At 43.1% G+C, this 26,651-nt stretch overlaps 1 protein-coding gene across 2 annotated transcripts in view; it reads left to right on the top strand.

Annotated features, from left to right (window-relative positions):
• Positions 1 to 24,086, top strand: part of NMNAT3 (nicotinamide nucleotide adenylyltransferase 3) — a 116,276-nt gene extending 92,190 nt beyond the window's left edge. For both annotated transcript variants that reach the window (XM_067737670.1, XM_067737669.1), the window contains exons 3-5: positions 11,240 to 11,423; positions 16,343 to 16,425; positions 22,653 to 24,086. In XM_067737670.1, the coding sequence (XP_067593771.1) occupies positions 11,240 to 11,423; positions 16,343 to 16,425; positions 22,653 to 22,996 (611 nt within the window). In that variant the 3' untranslated portion in view covers positions 22,997 to 24,086. The remainder of the gene's footprint in view (positions 1 to 11,239; positions 11,424 to 16,342; positions 16,426 to 22,652) is intronic.
• Positions 24,087 to 26,651: the final 2,565 nt, after the last annotated feature.

Below are 26,651 nucleotides of genomic sequence, written 5' to 3' on the forward strand. Positions count from 1 at the left end.
TAGCAAAGATCAATAAAACTAAAAGCTGGTTCTTTGAGAAGATAAACAAAATTGATAAACCATTAGCCAGACTCATCAAGAAAAAGAGAGCGAGGACTCAAATCAATAAAATTAGAAATGAAACAGGAGAAGTTACAACAGACACCACAGAAATACAAAGTATCCTAAGTGACTACTACAAGTAACTCTATGCCAATAAAATGGACAACCTGGAAGAAATGGGCAAATTCTTAGAAAGGTATAACCGTCCAAGACTGAACCAGGAAGAAATAGAAGATAAGAACAGACAAAGCACAAGTAATGAAATTGAAACTGTGTTTAAAAATCTTCCAACAAACAAAATTCCAGGACCAGATGGCTTCACAGGTGAATTCTATCCAACATTTAGAGAAAAGCTAACACCCATCCTTCTCAAACTCTTCCAAAAAATTGCAGAGGAAGGAACACTCACAAACTCATTCTATGAGGCCACCATCACCCTGATACCAAAACCAGACAAAGATGCCACAAAAAAAGAAAATTACAGACCAATATCACTGATGAATATAGATGCAAAAATCCTAACAAAATACTAGCAAACTGAATCCCACAACACATTAAAAGGATCATATACCATGATCAAGTGGGATTTATCCCAGAGATGCAAGGATTCTTCAATGTACACACATCAATCAATGTGATACACCATATTAACAAATTGAAGAATAAAAACCATATGATCATCTCAATAGATTCAGAAAAAGCTTTTGACAAAATTCAACACCCATTTATGATAAAAAAAAAAAAAAGTCACCAGAAAGTGGGCATAGAGGGAAACTACTTCAACATAAAAAAGGCCATATACTGGGCTTCATTGGTGGCACAGTGGTTGAGAGTCCGCCTGCTGATGCAGGGGACATGGGTTCGTGCCCCGGTCCAGGAGGATCCCACGTGCTGCGGAGCAGCTGGGCCCGTGAGCCATGGCCGCTGAGCCTGCACATCCGGAGCCTGTACTCCACAATGGGAGAGGCCACAGAAGTGAGAGGCCCGTGTACAGCAAGAAAAATTTTTTTAAAAAAGGCCATATATGACAAACCCACAGCAAACATCGTTCTCAATGGTGAAAAAGTGTTTCCTCTAAGATCAGGAAAAAGACAAGGATGTCCACTCTCACCACTATTATTCAACATAGATTTGGAAGTCCTAGCAATGGCAATCAGAGAAGAAAAAGAAATAAAAAGAATCCAAATTGGAAAAGAAGTAAAACTGTCACTGTTTGCAGATGACATGATACTATACATAGAGAATACTAAAGATGCCACCAGAAAACTGCTAGAACTAATCAATGAATTTGGTAAAGTTGCATGATACAAAATTAATGCACAGAAATCTCTTGCATTCCTATACACTAGTGATGAAAAATCTGAAAGAGAAATTAAAGAAACACTTCCATTTACCATTGCAACAAAAAGAATAAAATACCTAGGAATAAACCTACCTAGGGAGACAAAAGACCTGTATGCCAAAAACTATAAGACACTGATGAAAGAAATTAAAGATGACACCAACAGATGGAGAGATATACCATTGTCTTGGATTGGAAGAATCAATATTGTGAAAATGACTATACTACCCAAAGCAATCTACAGATTCAGTGCAATCCCTATCAAATTACCAATGGCATTTTTTACAGAACTAGAACAAAAAATCTTAAAATTTGCATGGAGACACAAAAGACCCTGAATAGCCAAAGCAGTCTTGAGGAAAAAAAAAACAGAGCTGGAGGAATCAGACTCCCTGACTTCAGACTATACTACAAAGCTACAGTAATCAAGACAATATGGTACTGACACAAAAGCAGAGATATAGATCAATGGAACAGGATCGAAAGCCCAGAGGTAAACCCACACACCTATGGTCAACTAATCTATGACAAAGAAGGCAAGGATATACAATGGAGAAAAGACAGTCTCTTCAGTTAAGTGGTGCTGGGAAAACTGGACAGCTACATGTAAAAGAATAAAATTAGAACACTCCCTAACACCATACACAAAAATAAACTCAAAATCGATTAAAGACCTAAATGTAAGACCAGACACTATAAAACTCTTAGAGGAAAACGTAGGAAGAACACTCTTCCACATAAATCACAGCAAGATCTTTTTTGATCCACCTCCTAGAGAAATGGAAATAAAAACAAAAATAAACAAATGGGACCTAATGAAACTTAAAAGCTTTTGCACAGCAAAGGAAACCATAAACAAGATGAAAAGGCAACCCTCAGAATGGATGAAAATATTTGCAAACAAATCATCAAAGGATTAATCTCCAAAATATATAAACAGCTCATGCAGCTCAATATTAAAAAAAACAAACAACCCAATCCAAAAATGGGCAGAAGACCTAAATAGACATTTCTCCAAAGACATACAGATGGCCAAGAAAGACATGAAATGCTGCTCAACATCATTAATTATTAGAGAAATGCAAATCAAACCTACAATGAGGTATCACCTCACACCAGTTAAAATGGGCATCATCAGAAAATCTACAAAAAACAAATACTGGAGAGGGTGTGGAGAAAAGGGAACCCTCTTGCACTGTTGGTGGGAATGTAAATGGGTACAGCCACTATGGAGAACAGTATGGAGGTTCCTTAAAAAATGAAAAATAGAATTACCATATGACCCAGCAATCCCACTACTGGGCCTATACCCAGAGAAAACCATAATTGAAAAAGATACATGCACCCCGATGTTCATTGCAGCAGTATTTAAAATAGCCAGGTCATGGAAGCAACCTAAATGCCCATCGACAGACGAATGGATAAAGAAGATGTGGTACATATATACAATGGAATATTACTCAACCATAAAAAGGAACGAAATTGGGTCATTTGTAGAGACGTGGATGCATCTAGAGACTGTCGTACAGAGTGAAGTCAGAAAGAGAAAAACAAATATCGTATATTAACGCATATATGTGGAACCTAGAAAATGGTACAGATGAACTGGTTTGCAGAGCAGAAATTGAGACAGAGAAGTAGAGAAAAAACCTATGGACACCAAGGTGGGGAAAGCAGCGGGAGGTTGGGGGTGGTGGTGTGATGAATTGGGAGGTTGGGATTGACATGTATACACTGATGTGTATAAAATGGATGACTAATAAGAACCTGCTGTATAAAAAAATAAATTAAAAAAAGAAATAAAAGGCATACATGTAGGAAAAGAAGAAATAAAACTTTCTCTATTTGCATGTGATATGGTTGTCTAGGTACACAATGCCAAGGAATTTGTTTTTTTTAGATCTCTTAGAATAAGTGAGATAAAAATCAACAAACAAAAATCAATCTTGTTTATGTATATTAATAACAAACATGTGAACCAAAATTAAAAACATAATACCATTTACAATTGATCTAAATAAAATGAAATACTTAGGTACAAATCAACAAAATATTTATATAATTTTCAAAAATACTGAGAAAGAAATCAAAGAAGACCTAGACAAATGGAGATATTTACATGTTTTTAGATTAAAAGACTTTAAAAAAATTTCAGTGAATAATTTGGAATCAGACTATAGATAGAAAAATACAAACTTAGTGAACTGGAATATAGATCAAATGAAATTATGAAGAATGGAGGAGAGAGAGAAAAAGATTTGTTTTTAATTTCAGAAGAGAGGGTAGGCAACATGGTGGCTACGTATACACAATCAGAGAGCTAGAGGAAGAGGGCAGAGTACAGGGGCAGAGGCATTTTCTGAGGAGATAATAACTAAGAATTTTCCATGTCTAATAAAAGCGTGAGGGTAATATCTTGAAAATGTCTTTCAAGCATGAAGTCACTAACTTCAGGAAATTCTATGGGATATATTCTGTCAGAAGGAGAGTGATTCCCGGAAAGCATGTCTGATATGCAAAGAGAAATGGAGTGCAAAGAAAATGGCAAATACATGGGTAAATTTAAGTGAGCATTGGTTGTATAAAACAGAATGATAAGGTCTAATAGGGTTAGGGGAAACAATAGTCTTAAAATATGTACAAGACTAGCATGGACAGAGCTCTCTAGTCCCCATGTTGTTGAGGAAGAGAGGAAAGGTCTTCATTTACTTTGGATGTGAGACTATATATAATTCCAATCCAAGAGAAAAGAAAATGAAATAAAGCCCAAACACAGGCAGGACAAGAGGAAAAAATAACATAGATTTGTGTGGGAAGAAAGAAAATACTCTATAAGTTGGTAGCTTTAAACTTAAATCTGTTAGCATTCATGTTAAATGTAAGTGAACTTAACATTCCAATTAAGAGTCAATAACTGTCAAATTTGACCCCCCAAATTTTTTAATCCAGCTTTAGGCTATTTACAAAAGACTTTCCTAAAACAAAAGTGTAGAAAGATTGAAAGTAAAAGGGTGAAAAATATATGACGTGCATATACTAATCAAAATAAAACTGTTGAGACTATAGTACTATCAGGCATATAGACTTTAAGTAAAAACTATTACTAGAGAGAAAGAGACTTGATTCACAGATATGTAAGAATCGTAAATATATAGGAACTTAATGTATATTTTAATAACATATTAAAATATAAGAAACAAAAGTTGAAAGAACTGAAAAGACAAATAGAAAATTTCACAATCATAGTGGGAGATTTTAACATGCCTCTCAATAAGTAATACACAGGCAGAAAAAAAAATCAGTAAGAACATAGATTTAAACAAAACAATTAACAATATTAAGTAAATGGACAGAACATTGCACCCAACAATCATAGAATACGCATTTTTTTAAGTACACATGGAACATTTACCAAAACTGATCATATCCTAGGACATAAAGCAAGTATCAACATATTTCAAGAGATTGAAATCAATAGAGTGTGTTCTCTGACTACAGTGAACTAAGCTAGAAATCAGTAACAAAAAGATTACCAAAAATCTCAATATGTTTGGTAATTAGGAAAAACACTTCTAAATAGTTCATGGATCAAAAAGTCGTAATAATAAAAATTAGCAAGTATTTTGAACTGAATGATCATGAAAACACTACATATCAAAAAGTAAATGCAAGTAAAGTCATGCTTAGAGGGAATTTTTATAGCCAGAACTGTGTTTATTAGAAAATGAGATAAATGGCAAATTAGCTGAGTATCCATCACCAGGAGTTAGAAAAAGAAGAGCAAAATAGCACCAAGAAAGGAGGAGGATAGAATTAATAGAAATAGAACAGAGACTGATGAAATAGAAAACAAACATTCAGTAGAGAAGAGCAATAAAGCCAAAAGTTGGTTCTTTGAAAAGACTAATAAGAGTACAAACCTCTAGCAAGATTGAGCAAGGAAAAAGAATGGAAACACAACCAACATTAGAAATGAAAAGAACATCCCTACAGATGGTGTCAACAACTAAACAGATAAGAGAATATTGGAAACAACCTTATGCCAGTACATTTCAAAATGTAGATATAATGAAAAGAATCCTAGAAAAAATGCAAGTTGCCAAAAATTATAATGAAGAAATAAAAATCTGAATCATTTTACAACCATTAAAGAAATTAAATCATTAGTCAAAAAATTTCACACAAATTAGACTCCAGCCTCATGAAGACTTCACTGATGGGTTCTAGAAAACACTTAATGGAAAAAAATGTTTTTTCAATCCTACACAAGCTATTTCAGAGCATAGGAAAAGGAGGGGACTCCCAACACTTTTTATGAGGCTAGCATGACCTTGATACCAAAACCTGATTAGAACATTAAGAGAAAATAAAATTATAGACTTCTCTTGCTCCCTAAAAATATATTAGCAGAGTGAATCCATCAACACATTAAAAAGATAATATATCTTGACCAAACCGAGTTTATCTCAGGAATGCAATGATAAAGATTAGAAGGTTAATCAATGCAATGCACTGTATTAACTGACTAAAGGAGAAATATCACACAGTCATTTCAAGAGTTTCAGAGAATTCATTTATGACAAAAGCTCAAACTGACTAGCTGGGAATGTCTCTTTTTTATTTTATAAAGATAATATTTATATATAACAATATGTAAGTTTCACGTGTACAATATTTCTACTTTTGTATACCCTCAAAGTGCTCACCATCAAAGATTTAGTTTCCGTCTGTCACCATATGGGAGACATGTATGGTAAAGGAGACTCATCTCCTTTACCCATTTCACCCTCCCTCCACCCCTCCCCCTTTGGTAACCACTACTCTGTTCTTTATATCTATGGGTTTGTGTTGGTTTTTGTTTGGTTTGCTTTGTTCGTTATTTGTTTTTTTTTAGTTTATTAGTTTTTTATATTCCACATATGAGTGAAATTATACAGTATTTGTCTTTCTTCATCTGACTTATTTCACTTAGCCTAATACCCTCAAGGTCCATCCATGTTCTAACAAATGGCAAGTTTTTTCATCTTTTTTCTGGCTGAGTAGTATTCCATTGTGTATGTGTGTGTGTATATATATATATATATATATATATATACACACACACACACACCACAACTCCTTTATCCATTCATCTGTTGATGGGTGCTTAGGTTGCTTCCATGTCTTGGCTATTGTAAATAATGCTGCAGGGAACATAGCGGTATGTATATATTTTCAGATTAGTATTTTTGTATTCTTTGGAAAAATATACAGAAGTGGGATAGCTGGATTGTATGGTAGTTCTATTCTTAATTTTTTGAGGAATCTCCATACTGTCTTCTGCAGTGGCTGCACCAATTTACATTCCCACCAACAATGCAAGAAGGTTCCCTTTTCTCCACATCCTCACCAACACATATTTCTTGTCTTTTTTGATAATAGCCATTCTAACAGGTGTGAGGTGACATCTCATTGTGGTTTTGATGTGCATTTCCATGATGTTTAGTGATGTTGAGCATCTTTTCATGTGCCTGTTGGTCATCTGTATGTCTTCTTTGGAAAAATGTCCATCAGCTCCTCTGCCCATTTTCAAATTGCTTTTTTTTATTGTTGAGTTGTATGTGTTCTTTATATATTTTGGATATTAAATGCCTCTTTTAAGATAACATATTTGGGGCTTCCCTGGTGGCGCAGTGGTTGAGAGTCCGCCTGCCGATGCAGGGGACACGGGTTCGTGCCCCAGTCCGGGAGGATCCCGCGTGCCGCGGGGTGGCTGGGCCCCTGAGCCATGGCCTCTGAGCCTGCGCATCTGGATCCTGCGCGTCCGGAGCCTGTGCTGCGCAGCGGGAGAGGCCACAACAGTGAGAGGCCCGCGTACCGCAAAAAAAAATAATAATAAATAAAATAAAATAAAATAACATATTTGTCAGGATAGACCAGGCTAAGTTGCAGTAACAAATCCCCCAAGTTGAGGAGCTTAACACATTAAATAAAGTTTCTCTCTCATCAGATAAATCCTTTGTAGGTTCAGAAGATCTACAGGGCAGTTCCCTTCCAAGCTGTGTCTCAGGTATCCTGGTAGTCCACATATGCTTTTCTATCCTAATCACAGCTTTCAGATTCACTATGAAGAGCTAGAGCATCATGTAAGAGTTTTTATGGCCAAGTCTACGTGGGGCATACATCACTTCCACCCACATCCAAATGACTATAACTCATTCAAATCACAAAAACACAACCTAATTTCAAGAGGAACAGAAATATTAGCTTCCTATATGCCCAGACAGAGGAAAAATAAAAATGGGTCTTAATGAACACATGGCATGGTCTCTGCCACAACTGAAAAAGGATATCTACAGAAAACTTACAGCAAATATCATACGTAATAATGAAACTTGAAAGTTTTTCCTCTGATAGTGGGAATAACACAAGGATGCCTGCTAACACCATCTCTATACAGCAGTATTCTAGAGGTCTTAAACAATGCAACAAGAAAAATAAAATGTAAAAGGATTGGAAATGAAACAGCAAAATTGTCAGTATTTTCAGATGGTATTATTTTGGACATAGAAGATTCAAAAGATTCTGCAGATAAACTATTAGAATTAATGAGAGAGTTTAGCAAATTTACTAGATACACATTCAAGATACCTAAATCAATTATATTTCTACATATCAACAGCAGGAAAAAGAGTACTTTAAAAATGCCATTTATAGTGACATCAAAAAGATCAAGAATCTAGGAATAAATCTTACAAAAGATGTGTTAAGTGCGCTACAAGAAAAATTATAAAATTTTATTTAGAAACATTTAAGAAAACCTAAACAAATGGAAAGATATACCATGCTCGTGGATTGGAAGACTCATTATTGTAAGAATGTCAGTTCTCCCTAAATTGAATTATAGATTTGATTCAATTCCTATCAAATTTCAGCAGGGTTTTTGGGGGGCTGGGGAGCTGTTTCATCTTTGTGGAACTTGACAACTGCTTTCTAAAATTTATGTGGAAAATGCAAAAAGTCAAGAATTGCGAAGACACTCTTGAAGAACAGGCGGGAGGATTTACTTAACCAGATATCAAGATGTGGACTAAAGCTCTATTAAACAAGGCAGTGTGACGTTGTACAAGGATGGCAAATACAGCCACATAACAGAATAGAGAGCGGAGAAACAGGCCCATGCACAGATGGACACTAGGAGTTCCACACAGGTGACAATGCACAGCAGCGGGGCAGAAGAGGTCTTTTTGGTAAATGATGCTGGAATAATTGACTATCCAAATGGAAAATAATTTAATAGGATGCACATCATGCACAGCGACACAAATGTGCAAAACAAAACTATAGAGCTTTTATGAGGTAATTAGGAAAACGTCCTCATAACACAAAAGGCACTAGCCATAAAAGAGAAAAACTAACAACCCAACTACATAAAAATTAAGAAAGTTTGTTTTCACAGGATTCCATAAAAAGAATAAGACAAGCCGTCAAGTGAGAGGAGGTATTTATGACACATGTAACCAACCAGCAAAGGGCTAATATTTGGAATAGATAAAGAACTTTACAAATCAATGATAAACAGGCAGACAACCGAAAATATGAGCAAAAGATTTGAACAGGCACTTCACGAAAAAATTAAGCTCAAGGACTTCCCTGGTGGCACAGTGGTTGAGAGTCCATCTGCCGATGCAGGGGACGCGGGTTCGTGCCCCGGTCCGGGAAGATCCCACATGCCGCGGAGCGGCTGGGCCCGTGAGCCATGGCCGCTGAGCCTGTGCGTCCGGAACCCGTGCTCTGCAAGGGGAGAGGCCACAGCAGTGAGAGGCCCGTGTACCGCAAAAAAAAAAAAAAAAAAAATTAAGCTAAAACGTCTAATAATATATATGAATAAATGCTCAGGCTCATCGGTAAGCAGGAAAAGGAACATTAAAACCACAATGAGATATAACTACACATCTATCAGATGGGAAAATCCTGACAATAACCCTGTATGGTTATTTGCTCGATGGTGTGAAGCAAGTGAACGCTCATACACCGCTGGTTGGAGAGTAAATATCTATGACCATTTTAGAAAATTTTTTAGCATTATCTAGTAAAGCTGCAAATACATCTACCCAATGACTTAGCAGTTCCACTCGTAGGTGCATATCCTAAGAAAGATATGCTTGTGCACACAGGGAGACTTGTGCAAGCATTTTCATAGCAGCATTGTTGGTAACTGTCTAAAGCCAGAATCAAACCAACTCCATCAACAGTAAGATAGATCAATTCTTTGGTATGTAATCATGCAAAAGAATATTATGCAACAATAAAACTGGTTGGACTACATGAATTTTTTTTAATAGGATTTACTCTTCTTTTTTTCTTAATTTATTTATTTATTTATTTATTTAGGGTGGTGTTGGGTCTTCGTTTCTGTGTGAGGGTTTTCTCTAGTTGTGGCAAGCGGGGGCCACTCTTCATCGTGTTACACGGGCCTCTCACTATCATGGCCTCTCTCGTTGCGGAGCACAGGCTCCAGACACGCAGGCTCAGTAGTTGTGGCTCACAGGCCTAGTTGCTCCGTGGCATGTGGGATCCTCCCAGACCAGGGCTCGAACCCGTGTCCCTTGCATTAGCAGGCAGATTCTCAACCACTGCACCACCAGGGAAGCCCCGGACTACATGAATTTTATCAAAGTGAAAAAGGCTTAATGAAAGAATACATTGAGTATGGCTCCATATTTAAAAGTTTCAAAAGCAGGCAAAATCAACCTGTGTATTTTAAGGATGCATAAATACATGGTAAAGCTATAAAGGAAAGCAAGAGAATTAATATTATAAAAGTAAGAATAGTGATGAGCTTCCATCAGAGTGTGGAGGCTGTGATAGGGAACTTCTGTTCCTTAACCTAGGTGAGGATTAGAACAGGATATACTTTATAACTCTTTGTCAAACTCTATGTCCTTTTATATGCATATGATATTTTATAACACAATTTTTTTAAATGTATCATATACGAAGTCAAAATATTATCTCCCCTCATAAACATTATCTAATTTCGTCCTTACCACGAGGTCCTGCCAAGCAGGCATTATCCCATTTTACAGGTAGGAAAACTGAAGTTCAAATGGCTAAGTGTTTTATTTTTGCAAATAGCTTGGTAATTTGCCTAAGACATCCTAGTGAGTGATAGAACTAGAGCTTCACCCAAGTTCCAGCCACCGTCTCTCTGAGACCCATTCATACTCCTTCCATGGTGGTTCTCTGTAGCTTCTACAATTCACTGCAGCTCTAAACCTATAATGCCCCATTCTTCAGTCACTGAGCCATGCAACATCTCTCATAAGACAGCTTACATCTTTTCCAAAGTAGGCCTTCCCATTCCCTTAACAGCACAGTCCTCCAAAGCCAATGGTGGGCCTGTGCAGTGAGCCTACATCCCGTCACCCACCCACCTGGTTCAGGCTAAATGTCATGCTTTCCTCTTTGATCCACAAAATCCCCTACTTGAGCTAAGAAACCATGTGTAACTGTTGTCCCAAACATGATTAGAGGACAGTAGTGCCCCTGTAAGTCCCAGGCAGGGGGAGTCATCGTGTTCCTCCAACATACTCTGACCCTAACCGTCCACATTGCTATCTGGGAGCCTTGCCTCAGCTCCACCCTCACGGCATGCTCTCAGCTACTCCAGGGTGTAGAAGCCTCTGGAGGAGAGGCACGTGGTTCCTGAGGTAGCACCTTTACCTGGCCCAAGGGAGCTGGCCCGCCCAGCAGAGAATGCTAGGGTCTGATCCCACTCAGGACGAGACCCCAAGATTTTTAGCACCTGCCTGAATTCCAGCTGCCAGGTGACAAAGTCCTGTACCAGCAACACCACTGCTCTCTGCTGCCTAGGCAGGTACCAGGTGATCGGGGGTATCATCTCTCCTGTCAATGACAACTACGGAAAGAAGGACCTCGTGGCTGCCCGGCACCGGGTGGCCATGGCCCGGCTGGCCCTGCAGACGTCCGACTGGATCCAGGTGGACCCCTGGGAGAGTGAGCAGGTGCAGTGGATGGAGACAGTCAAGGTGCTGAGGTAACGGTGGGCATATGCCCTTGGGATGAGCAGGGGCCACGGTCACGTCTACAGAGTCCACAGGGTGACAGGCAGGGATGGAGTGTTGAGTGGGGCTTCCGTCAGCCCCTCTCATCCAAATCCTGCAAGTGTTTCTCCTTAGAGGGAGAGAGACCAACAGATTCACATTCTCAGAGAGGTCCTAAGTGAAAAAATCACAAACCACTGCCCTTCAGGGTACACTTTGTGGGAAAGCCCCGTCTTGTTTCAGAGGGTTGTAGCATCTCGGCTCCAGGGCCGCCACTCAGTAGCTGTGTGACATTAGGCACATGACATTTCTCTGGGACACATTTCTCACTTGCAAAACGGGGACAGCATAACCCAATGAGCATTATGTGAAGATGTAAATCACTTTTCTGACCCAGAACCACATCATCACACTCAGTAAGTGAGACCCTTTATTATTGTCATCACTGACCAGGTTGAAAACTGCATCTACATAACAGGCCATCTTTTCCAAGTGTACAAATCCTAGGTTCTATAAATCTAGACTTTAAGAAAAAACTATGAATCTAGAAACAATTACACAGGATTTTTTTTTTTCTTCTAGAACTGCTATTAGCATTCAGCATAAGTAATGCAGCCGTTTAAAAGCCCTATATTTTAGGACAGTGGGTCTCTGACGTTTGTCTGGGAAGCTTTCCTGGGAGATTGCTAGAGAAGCAAGAAGTCCCACTTGTCCTGCCTGTCAGAGGGGATTGTGAGGTGGGCCTGCCTGTCACTAATGACAGCCGGCTCTGCTGGAAGGGATTGCAAACTGTGGGCTGTGTCTTGATCTATGTGGAAGCACTAGGATTGTCAGAGAATAGGAGACACAAGGGACCAGGATGAATGATTGACAGCCCTGTCCATAATTTGGATTGGTTTTTATTTTTTACTAATCTTCAAAGTCACTTGGGAGAAAAATGTTTGCCTTTTTAAGCAAAGGTAAACGTTTAGTTTCCACATCCTGGTTCTTATTACTTACCCTTTACTGGGGAAAGAACCAGCTAGAAGCATTCAGCAGTTACAGTGCTACTGCAAAATCTGTTGTCAAGTTGAAGGAGAGCAAATATGAAATAATTGTTAGATATATGCTTCTCTTTTTTTCCTTAAGTAATAAATTTACACCTAGATCACCCTTTTCGAATAAACAGTGTAGTCAGCTCTCATTTATCGAGGCTAACAGAGGGGAGTAGAAACAAATCAGAGAACCCAACAAATCATTTAGCTTTAATATGTAGTCAGAAACAAAGAGACGCTCTCCTTTTCCACCCTGCGCGGGGCAGTGTGGCCTCGGGCCCAGATCTTGGAGGCAAATTTACTATCGAAATGACTTGATGTAAATGAGTTAGCCTCTCTGAGCCTCAGTTCCTCACCTACTAAGATGGGGATGACACCACCTGCTTCACTGGGATACTGTATGAACTACGTGAGATGATGGCGGAAAGCACCTGGTTTATAGTAGGTGCTTAATAATGTTAGCTACCTTCCCTGCATCCCTAACGGGCCCATAATGTCTCCTCGTAACAGAGAAGCCATTCACAGGTAAGTAGGATTTGACTGCAGTGCCACGTAATTAATAACCTGCTGCAAAATGCAGACCTAAGATTTTACAGGACACATTCTTTTCTTTTTTTTAACTGTACCCTTTAGACAAGTGCTTCTCAGCCCCGGCTGCAACTTGAATCACCTAGGGAGCTTTCAAAAGTACGGAAGCCTGAGTCTTACCCCAGAGACTGAGATGCCATTGGTCTAGGACGGGGCCTTAGGATTTTTAAGAGCTCCCTGGTGATTCTAACGTGAGGCCAGGGTTGAGATCCACAGCCTCAGTCACCAAGTGTGTGAATCATCCCTATGCTTAGTACCGGGGTGAGTCCAAACCAGTGGTCTCAGTCCTGGCTGTAGGAATCACCTGGGAAGCTATTTCTAAACGCTCACCCTTCCCTACCTGAGATTTGGATTTTTCTGGGGCAGGGTCTCGGCATGGGTACTTTTAAAGGCCCCCAAATGATTTATTTTGTGCAGCCAAGGTTGAGAACCCACTGATATAGTCAACACTGTTTTATGAGATAGCTGATTAAGACTTTTTGTCAGTATTTGGGGTGGGCTTCATTCGAAAATTTGTTTAATTACTAATGTTTTCCTAAAATTACCAAAAGCATTTTTTTTTTAAGATTGAAAATCTGGTTAAAATTGTCAAGTTAGGTGATTCTAGAAGCATTGTAGAAATCCACCCCCCCCCCCCTTTGCTCCATTTAGTATCCTCTTGGTGGACTCAGCAGTGAATCTACGTCATGGTGACAGTGACATATGTCACTATGAAGTCAAGTCACTGTAGGGCTTAGTGAGTGTTCTTTTTCTCCTTATTAGGTTTTTTATTTTTACTCTAATTTTTTAAAAAATCTGGGCCAGCTTTCATGCTTTTAGGGCACTTGATAACTGATTTCACTTGCCCTTTCCCCATGATGGGGGAGGGCCTCGGTCACGATGCCATTTGATGTGGTCCAGCAGCAGCTCACGTGCCCCTTGGCAAACATGCTCTTATGTCGTCCTCATTTTACAGATGAGTAAACTGAGGCTCAGAGAGGCTAAGTTAACCACAGTCGCACAACAAATAAGCAAGTGGTGGAGCCCTATTCTGTTGAACTCTGAAGCCATGCTTATGGCCATCTTCAAAACCAGTGATCTACGGGTGGGACCACGATGTGGCTGACTCTGCTTCTGCCACAATGGCCTTCTGATTGGGTATTGTTGGAGACCAGGGGCTGCTGAGGACACAGAGAACATGCTGCCAGGGGCAGTCGTCAGGTCCAAGGCTGGGCACACCAGGGTAACCCTCAGGCAGGCAACAAGAGGACGCAATGACCTCCCACCCAACACAGGCGGAGTGGAGGTCTGTGAGGACGATGCATTTGACGTTAAAGATAATCATTTGCACACCAGAGTTCAGAGCTCCAGCTGATTCAAAGTAGGGCCAACTTGAACCAGGAGCGTCAAGGAAGTAAAATAAAATAATACCAGCTTTCATTGATCACCTACTGTGTGTGCCAGGTATATAATATCTAGTCAGCTCAGCAACTCTGAGAAGTAGGTGAGTTTGGCCTCATTTCACAGATGAGGAAACAGAGGTTCTGAAAGGGTCAGCAACATACTCAAAGTCCTACAGCGAGAAAGTGGAGGTGAGACCCAAACCTACTTCAGTCTGATGCGAGATTCCAGACTAACCCGGGAGTGAATCCTCAGAGGTGAAGCTTTCTAAAACCAAAGCAGTAAGACAGTAATGGAAACACAGACGAGTCCAGCAAGGCCCTGAGAAGACTCAGCTGAGTCTCTGAGACCATCAGGAGGGAATCTGGACCTGAATTAAATGTATGTATTTATCCCCCGTCCATCCTTCGTGAATTCAGCTGACTTTACTAAGCAGTTCCCTAGGTACCAAGAATATAAGGATGAATTAAATGAGCTCCTTGTTCACAATCTGGTGGGGAAGACAGACTGAGAGTAAGGATACTAATAACAGCTAACGTTGATTGGGCACTTTTCTGTGGATGGGCTGTGCTAAGCTCTTTAATTCAACCTCACAACAGCTCTCTCGGGCGGGTACTGTCATTGTCTGCCATTCTACAGATGAGGAAAGCGGAGGCAGATTGCTTAAGGCACCCACCAAGATTCCACAGCTCCTAGTTGGAACCAGTATTCCAACCCAGGCAATCTCACCCACTCCAAATAATACTCAGCATTCAGCCACTTCCCCAGCCGGGGAGAAGCCTTTGGCCTTCATGGCCTTGTGATACTCAGGGTAGACAAGGCCGGCATTAACTTTCCTGAGCAATTAACAGAGGTCAGTGAGGCCCTGAGGGTGTTTGTGACTCACCCAGGCTCGTACAAGCAGGAGAGCCTAAACTTGAACCCAGCCACTCTGGCTACAAACACATGCTTCTCCCACCAGGCACTTCTCCTTCCCAGACACAGCTCTAGTTAATACGGGAGGTGGAAGATGGGAGATCAAATTGATACAAGACATAGTGATTACCTGTTGCTCTGTTAAAAAGAAGACGGCGCAGGTATCTCTTGATTTGCAGAAGATAGATTGCTTAACGAGCCGGGCCTGCCATATGGGTGTAAGTCTAATCATATCTGAACTGCTAACATGTAATGAGATTCGCTCTGTGCTGCACACCACTTGGTGGGCTTTGCATGTATAACTCCTTTCATCTTCATAACCATCCATGGGAAGCCGGCACTGTCATCATTCCTCGTTTTGCAGGTGCCGAGACTGGAAGCCGCCCACCCGGGGTCCCACCGCTGGCCGGCGGGGGAGCTGGGATTCAACCCAGGCAGTCTGGCTCCAAGCCAGGCTCTGAGCATCACCCTGTCAAATTCTAAAGTACTAGCCCATGATCCGAGAGAGCCTCTATCTTGAGAGGCAGCTGTGGGCCGTGCACTGTGCCAGTGCTTACTGTGTGTTAGCTCATTTACCTCCACAAAAGTCTAAAAAGTAGGTGTATTATCCCAGCTTTACAACTGAAAATTTGTATTTTGAACTCAGGTCTGATTCTAATAGCCCAGGTCTGTAATCCCTATTCAGTTTTTTTTGTAAAAAGTGAGGTATTGAAAGAAAATACTGAAAGAGTAGAACTCTGCTCATTTCCTCCTTTCAGTCGGGGCTCACAGAAGGCTGTGAGCTGCCTTGGACGCGGGGGTCTGTGAGGGCCCAGACGCATCACCTGGCACAGGGCCTGGCACATAGTAGGCCTTCAGCAAATATTTATGGAATGAGCTACCTAAAATGGACAAAAGCAGGTTGAGACTTAAAATCAGAGGAACCCCCCCCCGGGTGGTTTGGGGGGACTGTAGGCCACATGGATGCCCCCTGAACCCATATGCTTACAACACAGGCATCATCACAGCGAACTGCTCAGATCTCTGCCCTGGAAGGAAGGCCTGGACCAAGGCAAGGTTGACTCTCCAGCCCCCGCAGGTGGGTGCTGACCCTCTCCTCTGTGGGAGGGTGAGATGTCAGGGCTTCGGGAGTCACAGCCCCCTGGGCACAGATAAGAGCTTTCGAAGCCTGCTAGGGGTGACACTTCCCACTTCCCACGTTGAAAGGTCAACTAACCAATCTGCCACCATCCCTTGTAAATCGTTATGCTAAATCGGGATTTTCTGCCCCAAAGGAGTTTACCTACACTTGTGACTTGGGCTCGTGACCTGGATTACAGTCAGGGCTACACAGACATCAACTTCCGGGTGCTGCTGGGCCGCTTTTGAAAGCCATAGTCTTTTTGAAAACAAAATGTGCCATTATATCCCTTAAACTAATACTTTATAGCAGTGTTACTCAGTGTTTTACTTGGAAGAGGAAACCTATGTTTTAAGGCATGTAAAGTTGATTTGGATTAGCCTTTTAATTTGTAGCCCTGGGTTTCTACCCTGTTGTCAACTCCTGGTGTTTGATGGAATCTTGTCAGCCGTGATTTCAGAGTACCTCCCATGGCAGCCCTGGTACTGGGGGTCAAATGCATAGCCCCTCAGGCACATAAGCAGCAGCGACAGTGATGGGGGGGGCAGGATGTGCCATGAGCAGGGAATCGCTGGTCCTACTGGGCCAATACTCCAGCGGCTCTCCCAACTTTAGTTGGTGGGACACTATTTCCCTATTAGAAGGACTCCAGAATGTCACGGTTAAGCAAACTTAAAGTGGTGTCTTTACTGCAGGACTTTTCAGAGCCTTTACTATGTTCATGTGCGTTGTGACTCTGAAAGAAAGGGAAGAGGCTCGTGGCGTGCTTAGCACTTTTTAATCATGGGACTCTTTTTAATGCATATTAGTGTTTCTCAGAACCGGTGCTCCCCAGAACACAGACTGGGAAACACTCTTCTAAAAGGACTTGAAGGGTGGGTGGGGACACATTAGGAGTTTGGGATTAACATATACACACTACTATATATATAAAATAGGTAAACAACAAGGACCTACTGTATAGCACAGGGAATTATACTGAATATCTTGTAATAACCTATAATGGAAAAACATCTGAAAAAGAATATATATATGTTTATAATTAATCAATTAATTAAAAGGACTTGAAAATGCCCTAAAGGTTTCCTGCAGCAGTTCCTGAATGCTGGCCAAAGGCTCACTCACAGCAGAATCACCTGTGAGGCTTGTTAGAAATGCTAATTCCCAGGCCACGCCTCAGACCTGCTGAGGGGGAATGGAGCCTGGGACTCTGGATATTTAATAGGCCCGCTGGGGAACTGCTTTACCGCCAGTTTGGGGAACTGTGCACTACAGTGGGAATCCAAGAAAGAAGGAGCTACAGAGTCTCCTATATGATCAGCTTCTACAATGTTTATTACACTCCCCTGGTCTCCCTGTCTGCCCCCCTCCATTGCCAGCATGGGCACCTCATCTGTCCCCCAGTCCCGAGCACAGCACACAGTGTGCATTCTCAGCCCTCTGCCTTCTTTCTGAATCACCTCTGGCTCAGCAGTCACTCCTAATAGGGTTCTAGAGATGCTGGCTGAGAACAGAGACCGGTGCCCAGCCCCTGCCCTGAGCTGGAGACAGGCTGTGAATGGCAGTGAGTCCAGACATGGATTAGGGGGACTGGAGGAGGTGACGCCTGCACCATGACTCATGGGATCAGCAGGTTATCTGGGGCTGGGGATGTTTCGGGGACAGAGGGGCGGCTGAGTAAGGCACACAGGCAGGAAGTGCTGGGCACTCCATGCCGCTCAGGATGCTGGAACCCACAGTGAAGGAAGGGAGTAGCTTCCAGTGAGGTAGGAGGAAGGCCATGCTTAGGCTCCCAGCTTCTCAGCTCTCTGCAGATGCTTCCAGAATCCCTGTCTCTGCCTGGTGTGCCCCCCCTCCCCCTTCCCTTCTTGGCTTCCCTGTTGAAAACCTGTCTGTCCTGTGAGGCCCAGATTGGAACCCACTTCCCTGTGGTGAAACCAGTCCTTCCCTCCCCCAAAGCTCACCCTGCATTCTTTTTGGATTTATCTTTCCAGGGGGCTACTAGTCTGCTCTGTTTGGCCCTATGATGTTGGGGGTTTGTTCCTTATCCCCTTTCTCTCTGTTCAAACCCTAAATCCTACTCATCTTGTTCTCTTCCAAAGTAACTGTTAAAAAAGGAAGTTTAGGGCTTCCCTGGTGGTGCAGTGGTTGGGGGTCTGCCTGCCGATGTAGGGGACACGGGTTCGTGCACCGGTCCGGGAAGATCCCACATGCCGCGGAGCGGCTGGGCCCGTGAGCCATGGCTGCTGAGCCTGCGCGTCCGGAGCCTGTGCTCCTCAACGGGAGAGGCCACAACAGTGAGAGGCCCGCGTACCGCAAAAAAAAAAGGAAGTTTGCATTGAATGAAAAGTGAGCTTTTCAATTTACCAAAATATAGCAGAGGCCTTAAAAATGTGTGTGCCCTTTGCTTGATACATTCCCCTTCTAGGAACCTGGCTGAGGAGATACTTAGAAATTGGGATGAAGACATGCAGAAGGATGTTTAGCGTGGCAATTTTTATAATGGCAGAAAATAAAAGCAACCTTAGTGTTTAAGTGTAAGGGAATGTATAAGTAAGTTACACTGTATATATAAGATGTAGATAGGATGTTCTGTATATACAGGATGAAGAATCCACACAAAAGGTTTTCATGATATGGAGAAACACTTAGGAGGGGAATGGGAAAAAATCAGGATACAATACTGTGTAATCTCAAGTATACAAAAATATGTAAATATACTTTCACATCTATTTGCATGTTTAAATAGAAAAGACTGAAGAAATACACCAAAATATCGAGTTTTTTGTAGAAAGAATTATTGTTGCTGTTATTTTCTACTTTAAATACTTATGTGTTTTCCATACGTCCCATAATTGACATAGATTTCATGTTTGTCATCAGAAAAAAAGAACTAGAGCAATTTCAAAAAGGCAGGTGATTTTTTCTCACCTGGCTTTTGATGAGGTCGCTTGTATGTTACTGGTGACACGTTTTTAAAGGACCATTTTGTGTGCCGTGTGTTTTGTCACACGCTGTTCTCCTCTGGGGCTGAGCTCAGCGTTTTCTGGCCGCTGGAGCCCTGCTTTGCCCATCACTCCTGTGATTTGCAGTCCTCCTTGGACTCACCCAGCGGCGTGTGAATTGCCTTGTCCTGGGCTGCTTGGGTGTCACGCTTTGGGGTGGATGATGCCTCAGTCCTTTAACAGGCCACCTCTGTCGCTTGTGAATGTGGTCCCTGCCTTGGCTTATGGGGCCCGAGCACAGCTCAGCCCCCTTCTCCTTTCATACAACCAGAGCAGACGCTTCATCTGGTTCCATTTCACACTGACTGTTCCAAGGTTAATTTGGGTGCCACCCTTCAGTTGCCAAAACCTGGCTGCATCTTGGGTGTCCTGTCTAGACCCAGAAGTCCTATGCTCCGGACACCACCTTCGGTGCCTGCACTAAGCAGGAGATTTCCATTGCATTCTCTCCATCACTCAACTTCCATAACTCCCGAAGGAGGCTTTATTATCCCTACTACAGCTGAGGAAACAGGCCCACCAGCTATAACCATCCCAGGCTCCTCGCAGATCTGAAATTAGAACCCAGGGCTGACTGGCCTCAGGGTTGGTGCTTTTGATGTCAAAGAGTTAGGGCAACTGGACATTCACAGGGAAAGGTCCTGGTGGTGCTTCTCCCACTTTCTGTGTTAATCTCTACTTCCTCTGCTTTCCAAAGCCTGTGGCCATTCAAAAAGCACACTGCCCCCAAAGGCCCACGGACATCTATTTATGTCACTATATCACTGTTAGGACAAACCAAATTGGCAGTATTTATTCAAAACCTCAGACTTACAGACTTTGGACTTAGACAGTCAGAGTCACTCGGTCTGCAGTTTTTGTAAGAGTGATGTGAATGGATTTGAAAGGGAGATGTGAATGCCTCTGGGGGGCCTGATGACAGGACTGCCCAGAGTTGGGATCTGAGACGCGTATGGCCATCACACCAGTCCCACAGACATTCCTTTGACTTCGGGGACGGGACAGGTGTGGGTACTTGTCTCTTCTGGGCAAGGGCTCAGAGTGAATCATATTCCACACTGTCATTGTTAATGAATTCAAACAATATCTAATATCGAAGTGGATATGTGGAAATCGTTCCCACGGAAATCCACAGGACGAGAATCCCTGACCTGTGGGAACAGGGTGGTGTGCCTCAGACCCCAGAAGACCCAGGAATTCAGTGCACAACATTTAACCTCCCCCATAGGAAGACCACATAACAGCAGCCCAATTGCTTGAAAGGTCGAACAGTGGTCTCTTGCTACATTACAATGGTCAAATAAATAAGAAATTAGAGTAAAATCTCACAGGTGCAGAGCAGTTTGGATCCACATACATGTTGTAGGCAATGGGACCAGCCCAAATGAGTGAAAAGGGTCTAAGTTATTGAATAATTTTTAAATGCAGTTTTATTGATTTTAAAAGGCCAGGTACTTAGGAGATATTCCGTAAGTGCTGAATGGATGTGCTGATGAATGGATTGGTGGATAACTAGGTAAAGATGGAGGGATGGATGGACGGATGGACAGTAGTTAACATATGTCACACTTTCTCTGTTCCAAGCACTGTTCTAAGTGCTTTACATTTATAAGCTCATTCAATTCTAAGATAATCCTATGAGATAAGCACTGTTAATATCCCCATTTTAAACTTGAGGTCACACAGCTGTCAAACCGCAGAGCCAGGATTTGAATCTAAGAAGTCTGGCACTAGAGTCCTAGTTATGCTGCTAAAGTGTCTGAAGTGTGTTTTCTGTAATTACATCTGCTGCTTTAAAATGAGTAAGCAAGTCCAGTGCCACCATTTCATGGATGGGAAACTGAGGCCCAGAGAAGGATCTCAGCTCCAGCCCCACAGCAGCCGGTGCCCGACTGAGGCCGGAACTCTGACCTGTCCATGACATCTCTAGTTTCTCACTTTGCAGTGCACGGCTGGTCTGGTGCTCGTTTGTAAACTCATCTCTCTGGTCCACGTCCGGATCCCTTCGAAGGTTTCACAATAGAGGAGCCTAAACCGACCATTTACATCAGGTTTTCCCCAGCAGCTGGTATCCCTGAAGCCTCTCCCAGCTGAGATTCCAGGGTGACTGAGAGATGCCCGTGACCTAGAAGCCCAGCCTCTGCCATTCACTGAAGCTAGAACCGGCTTCCAGAATGACTAGAGGTCCTGCTGGTTGCTTCTAGCATGGACTTGGTTTTTCCTTTTCCGATTAGCCCATTCAAAGGGGACCTGAACAGGAATGGTGCCAGGAATATCCAGGCAGGGTGACGCATGTACAATTCCTGCCAGCAGGCGGAGGCAGAGCCCAGCGGTTTCAAATGCCCCAGCTGGAGGCTGGCTGTGTGCATTTAAATCCTGACTCCTCTGCTTAAATGAGTCATGCACCTCTCTGTGCCTCAGTTTCCCCCTCCGCAAAGTGGGCCCAACAATAACACCTACCTTCTGAGGTTGTTCTGAGGCTCAAATGCGATTAAACACATAAAGCGCTTAGCAATAGTGCCCACAGTAAACAACCAATACGTGTTAAGTATTCTTTAATCATCATAATCATCATTCTCTAGCAGCACAAATGCCAGAGGATTAGCCACATCGATCAGTTGTTCTAGAGCTTTGTTTTATTGAAAACAGATGAAAAGGTCACCAGCTGGGGTCTTAGAGACCTTTGAGTTACCCACAGATCCTTTATAATTAACCTTTAGGATGAGATTGTACTTCTAAAAATACCAGGTGTTAGGGCTGAAATAGATTTTGAGAAAGGCAGTGACTTGTTAGTCCTAGGACTTTAAGAACCTCACCTTCTATCAGAAGACGGGGTTCTAGGTACAGCACAGCCGCCTTTGGACTCTGCTATGGGGTCCGACAACCACAGACAGCCTTGTGGTATAACACTGAAAAAAAAAAAAAAAATCCATTTTGTATTACTTGGCATTTTGCCAATGTTAAAAGATTTATTGATTAAAGTATTACAACTATACGTCCCTGAAGTAACTTCAGATTCATTTACATGCTTTTTCTTTTTAAGTCATGAACACGGAGATGTTGAGTTCCCCATACATTCCAAGAAAAACATTTTTGGAAAATTTCAAACAGAATATGATGTTATCGTTCCTGGCCATGACCCTTCTGTAACTTTCTTGGGATCCACCCTTGTTTCTCCAGCCGTGCCTGAGCTGAAGCTCCTCTGCGGGGCAGATGTCCTGAAGACCTTCCAGACCCCCAACCTCTGGAAAGACACGCACATCCAAGAAATAGTGGAGAAGTTCGGCTTGGTGTGCGTGGACCGGGCAGGGCACGACCCAAAGGGGTACATCTTGGGCTCGCCCATCCTGCAGAGGTACCAGGACAACATCCACCTGGCCAGGGAGCCAGTGCAGAACGAGATCAGTGCCACATACATCAGGCGGGCCCTGGGCCAAGGGCAGAGCGTGAAGTACCTGCTCCCCGATGCCGTCATCGCCTACATCAAGGAGCACGACCTCTACGCCAGCCCCGGAGAGGAATGAAGGGTAGCTGAGCTGGGGAGGGCCACCTCCTCCTCCACTGGTCTCGTCCTTAGGACAGGGCGCTTACAGTCTTTGTTTTCCAGTTTTTCCCTGTTTCATTTGGTTTGTTTCAACAATAATTTTGTTTGTGAGGCATCTTCTGTCCCAGGAAGAGATACCTTCTTCGGGGAGGAGCAAATGTTTGCATCACAAGGATGGACATTTATCACAGAAGTTAAAGTGGTGTGGCAGGTCATTAGGTTTAGACAGAAGCTCTCAGAACCTCTGGATGAAGAGGCCTTCTTATTTTGTAAATGGTAGTTATGGCTGCGCACTGAAGGCAGTTCTGCACGTGGCAGGGGGCCCCTGAGGGTCAGGTCAGAATTGCCCACAAAGCGTGTTTTAACTAGGACCAGGTGCAGCTTGCAGGTCTTGATTGGAGAGACTTGACAGGATGCTAATTACCAAACAGTGGGCTTTGTCAATGCCTTGTTTCCACAAAGTAATGCTCATGGAGGAGTCCAAAATTTGGAAGCAACACTTTACTGATTGACATTGAATCTTCCTTTACAAACCGTAGTCTGCCTGCCTACTGGCCATTGATAAAATTTAAACTAAAAGCTTTCTAGGTAGTGATCCTCAAACTATATATATATATATATAATTTTTTTTTTTTTTTTTTTTTTTTTTTGCGGTACGCGGGCCTCTCACTGCTGTGGCCTCTCCCGTTGCGGAGCACAGGCTCCGGACGCGCAGTCTCAGTGGCCATGGCTCACGGGCCCAGCCGCTCCGCGGCATGTGGGATCCTCCCAGACGGGGCACGAACCCGTGTCCCCTGCATCGGCAGGCGGACTCTCAACCACTGCGCCACCAGGGAAGCCCCTCAAACAATATTTCTGATACAACACATATATATATATATATATATATTATTTTTTTAAAACACAGCTATTCTATAAATGCCAGGGCTCCTGATTTCCAGGTTTCTAAAAAGGAACGGAGGTAAAACAGATGCCTTGACTGTTTTAGAAGATTGTTTTGAATGTTTTATGACTGCCTGCCTGTTTGAATATTGGTGAAGGGATAAATAATAAATTGACATCAAAAAGCACTAATGAAAAGTTTCTCTTTTCTCTTTCTTTGTTATATTATTAATGCCTGATGTACCAGCTGTTGCTTTTCTTTTTAGCTACTCCATGAAATTTGCTACTGTTCCAATCGAACTGGCATGAATTTAAAAGTTTCCATTCCCGGGTACCAGCTGTGGAGGAAGCAATTGCTTTTCAACACCAAGCAAATGGTTCTCTAAGCTCTGGGTTGATAGCTGTGTTCTGCTGAGCCCCGAAAGGTGCCCACAGGAGCTGGTGTGTATGTTCAGGATTTTTCCTTCCACTCCCGATTAGGAAGAGGTTTTGACTAGCCGAACTCTGTTTGAGTTTACTCTTTCCACTTGCTGACCAAATGACTGAACTCATTTAGAATTTACTTCTCCAGGATTTTACCCTGGTTTATCTTTGCTACAAATTTAATCGTGCAGAAACGCCAAGGGTCAGTGAGAAGAATCTAGTATCTCCCCAAATATATCCCAGTGCCTGCAGGTGTGTCAGGATGGACATGAGTGAAGTAGGAAATCAGGGTTTCCTGCCTGGAGAGTAGTGGGGCCATCCCGTGGGAGTCTCCAGACTTCCACGCCTGCAACCTGTAAAGCTGCTGGCCATCCCCCCACCCTGATGAGCTCTGCCCTCAAGAACTTCCTAAGGACCCTCATAATTCAGGGGCATAGGAATCAAACAGCCCTGCCCAAAAGCTGGCACAGCAAGCTGGGTGATGTTAACTAGCTCCCTTCCCCACTGTGAGCCTCAGTTTCCCAGTCTCTAAAATGGGGAGGTTTGATTAGACATCCTCTAAATTCTCTTCCAGCTGATTTTCTAAGACTCCGAGTGCTTCTGACTTCAGCCTCTCCACCCTTCTTTGGGTCCAGTACACTTTCTAGCCCAACTGGAAGCTCCCCAAGGGCAGGAGTCTTTGTTTTCTTTGCTGCTGTATCCTAAGTGCCAAGAAATTTGCTACTCCAAGTGTGCTCCCAGGCCCAGTGTTTTCATCCTGGGGTGAAATGCAGATTCTCAGGCTGCGAGCTGGTTAGAAATGCAGACTCTCAGGTTCCACCCCAGACCTACTGACTCAGTATTTGTATTTGAATAAGATTTGCAAGCCATTCAATGCATCGGCCTAGAATAGCCCCTGTTATAATAAATATTCATTTTGTTTTGAATAAACTGAACGTATGGCTGAAATTCCATCACATTTACTCTGGTGAATAGCTTTCCAACATTGCCCCCACTGTTCTGTGTGGAGTACAGAAGGCAAAGGATGGGAAAAAAAAGGAAGGGCTTCCCTGGTGGCGCAGTTGTTGAGAGTCCGCCTGCCGATGCAGGGGACACGGGTTCGTGCCCCGGTCCGGGAAGATCCCACATGCTGCGGAGCAGCTGGGCCCGTGAGCCATGGCCGCTGAGCCTGCGCGTCTGGAGCCTGTGCTCCGCAACGGGAGAGGCCACAACAGCAAGAGGCCCGCGTACCACAAAAAAAAAAAAAAAAAATGGAAAACAGCAAACAGCTATAAGTGTCCAGGAAAAGTGATGGAGAGGGAGTCTGTGGGTTTGAGGCAGGGCTTCTCACCCTGGGCACTAGTGACATTCTGGGCCACAGAATTCTTTGCTGGGAGGGGCTGTCGTGTGCCTTGTAGGCTGCCTAGCAATATCCCTGGCCTCCGTTCATTAGCTGGTAATAACACCTGCCCATTGTAACCACAAAAAATGCCCCCAGGCATTGCCAGATGTCCCCTGGGCACAAAATAATCACCAGGCCCACTAGTTTAAGAGCATGGCTGGGCAGGGAGGATATGTATATGAGGAAGGGGTTTCTGTTTCCCAAGAGGGAAAATTAGGAAGCCACAGCTTGTTCTTACAAAGGACTAGTTTGGGGGCAGGGGGGATCCCTACCGCTCATGAAATCATGTTTGTTCTGGGCGACACAGTGCTGCAGACAGTAGGAATTAGATGCTACATCCTTGACTCAGAGGCGCCCCAGCCTCAGCCTCCCCGTACTCCCAGTGTCCAGAGTGCTTTTCTCTTCCATGTTTCACAGGCTGAGGCTTCCAACCTACCCCCCGCCCCGCGTACCCTCGGTCCTCATGGTCAGGGCCTGACAAGTGTAGACTCCTGATGAGTGGGAGATAGTAGTACTGTGATTATAATTATGATTCAAAATTCAGGATTCATTCACTCAAATCCTTTTACTGAGGACCTCTCCTATGCCAGCCACTAGACTAAACAGTAGGAAAACGAACAACGGTGAGCAAAATGGACATGGTCTCTCCCCTCAAGAAGCTTACAGTCCAGGGTAGAGATGGCTAGGAGTCAACTATTCACGCCACTAAACATGATTGCAAAGCGTGTTGAGGGCTCTGTTGGGCAAACACACCACGTGATATGCCAGCCAGAGACAGCAGGTTCCCTGTGACATAGGGAAGCTTAAGCTCTAGCCCCTCGCTCACCAGGCCCTTCTCAACACTCTGGAGGGACCTTAATTATTTAGGTATGTAATTTCACATTCATAATCGTTATTCCTTTTCTGGAAAGGGGCCTTCAAGACTGTACAAAGTTTAGGCTCCGTAAGG

This window comes from Pseudorca crassidens, chromosome 5 (assembly GCF_039906515.1).
Source record: "Pseudorca crassidens isolate mPseCra1 chromosome 5, mPseCra1.hap1, whole genome shotgun sequence".
NCBI classification, from domain to species: Eukaryota; Metazoa; Chordata; class Mammalia; order Artiodactyla; family Delphinidae; genus Pseudorca; species Pseudorca crassidens.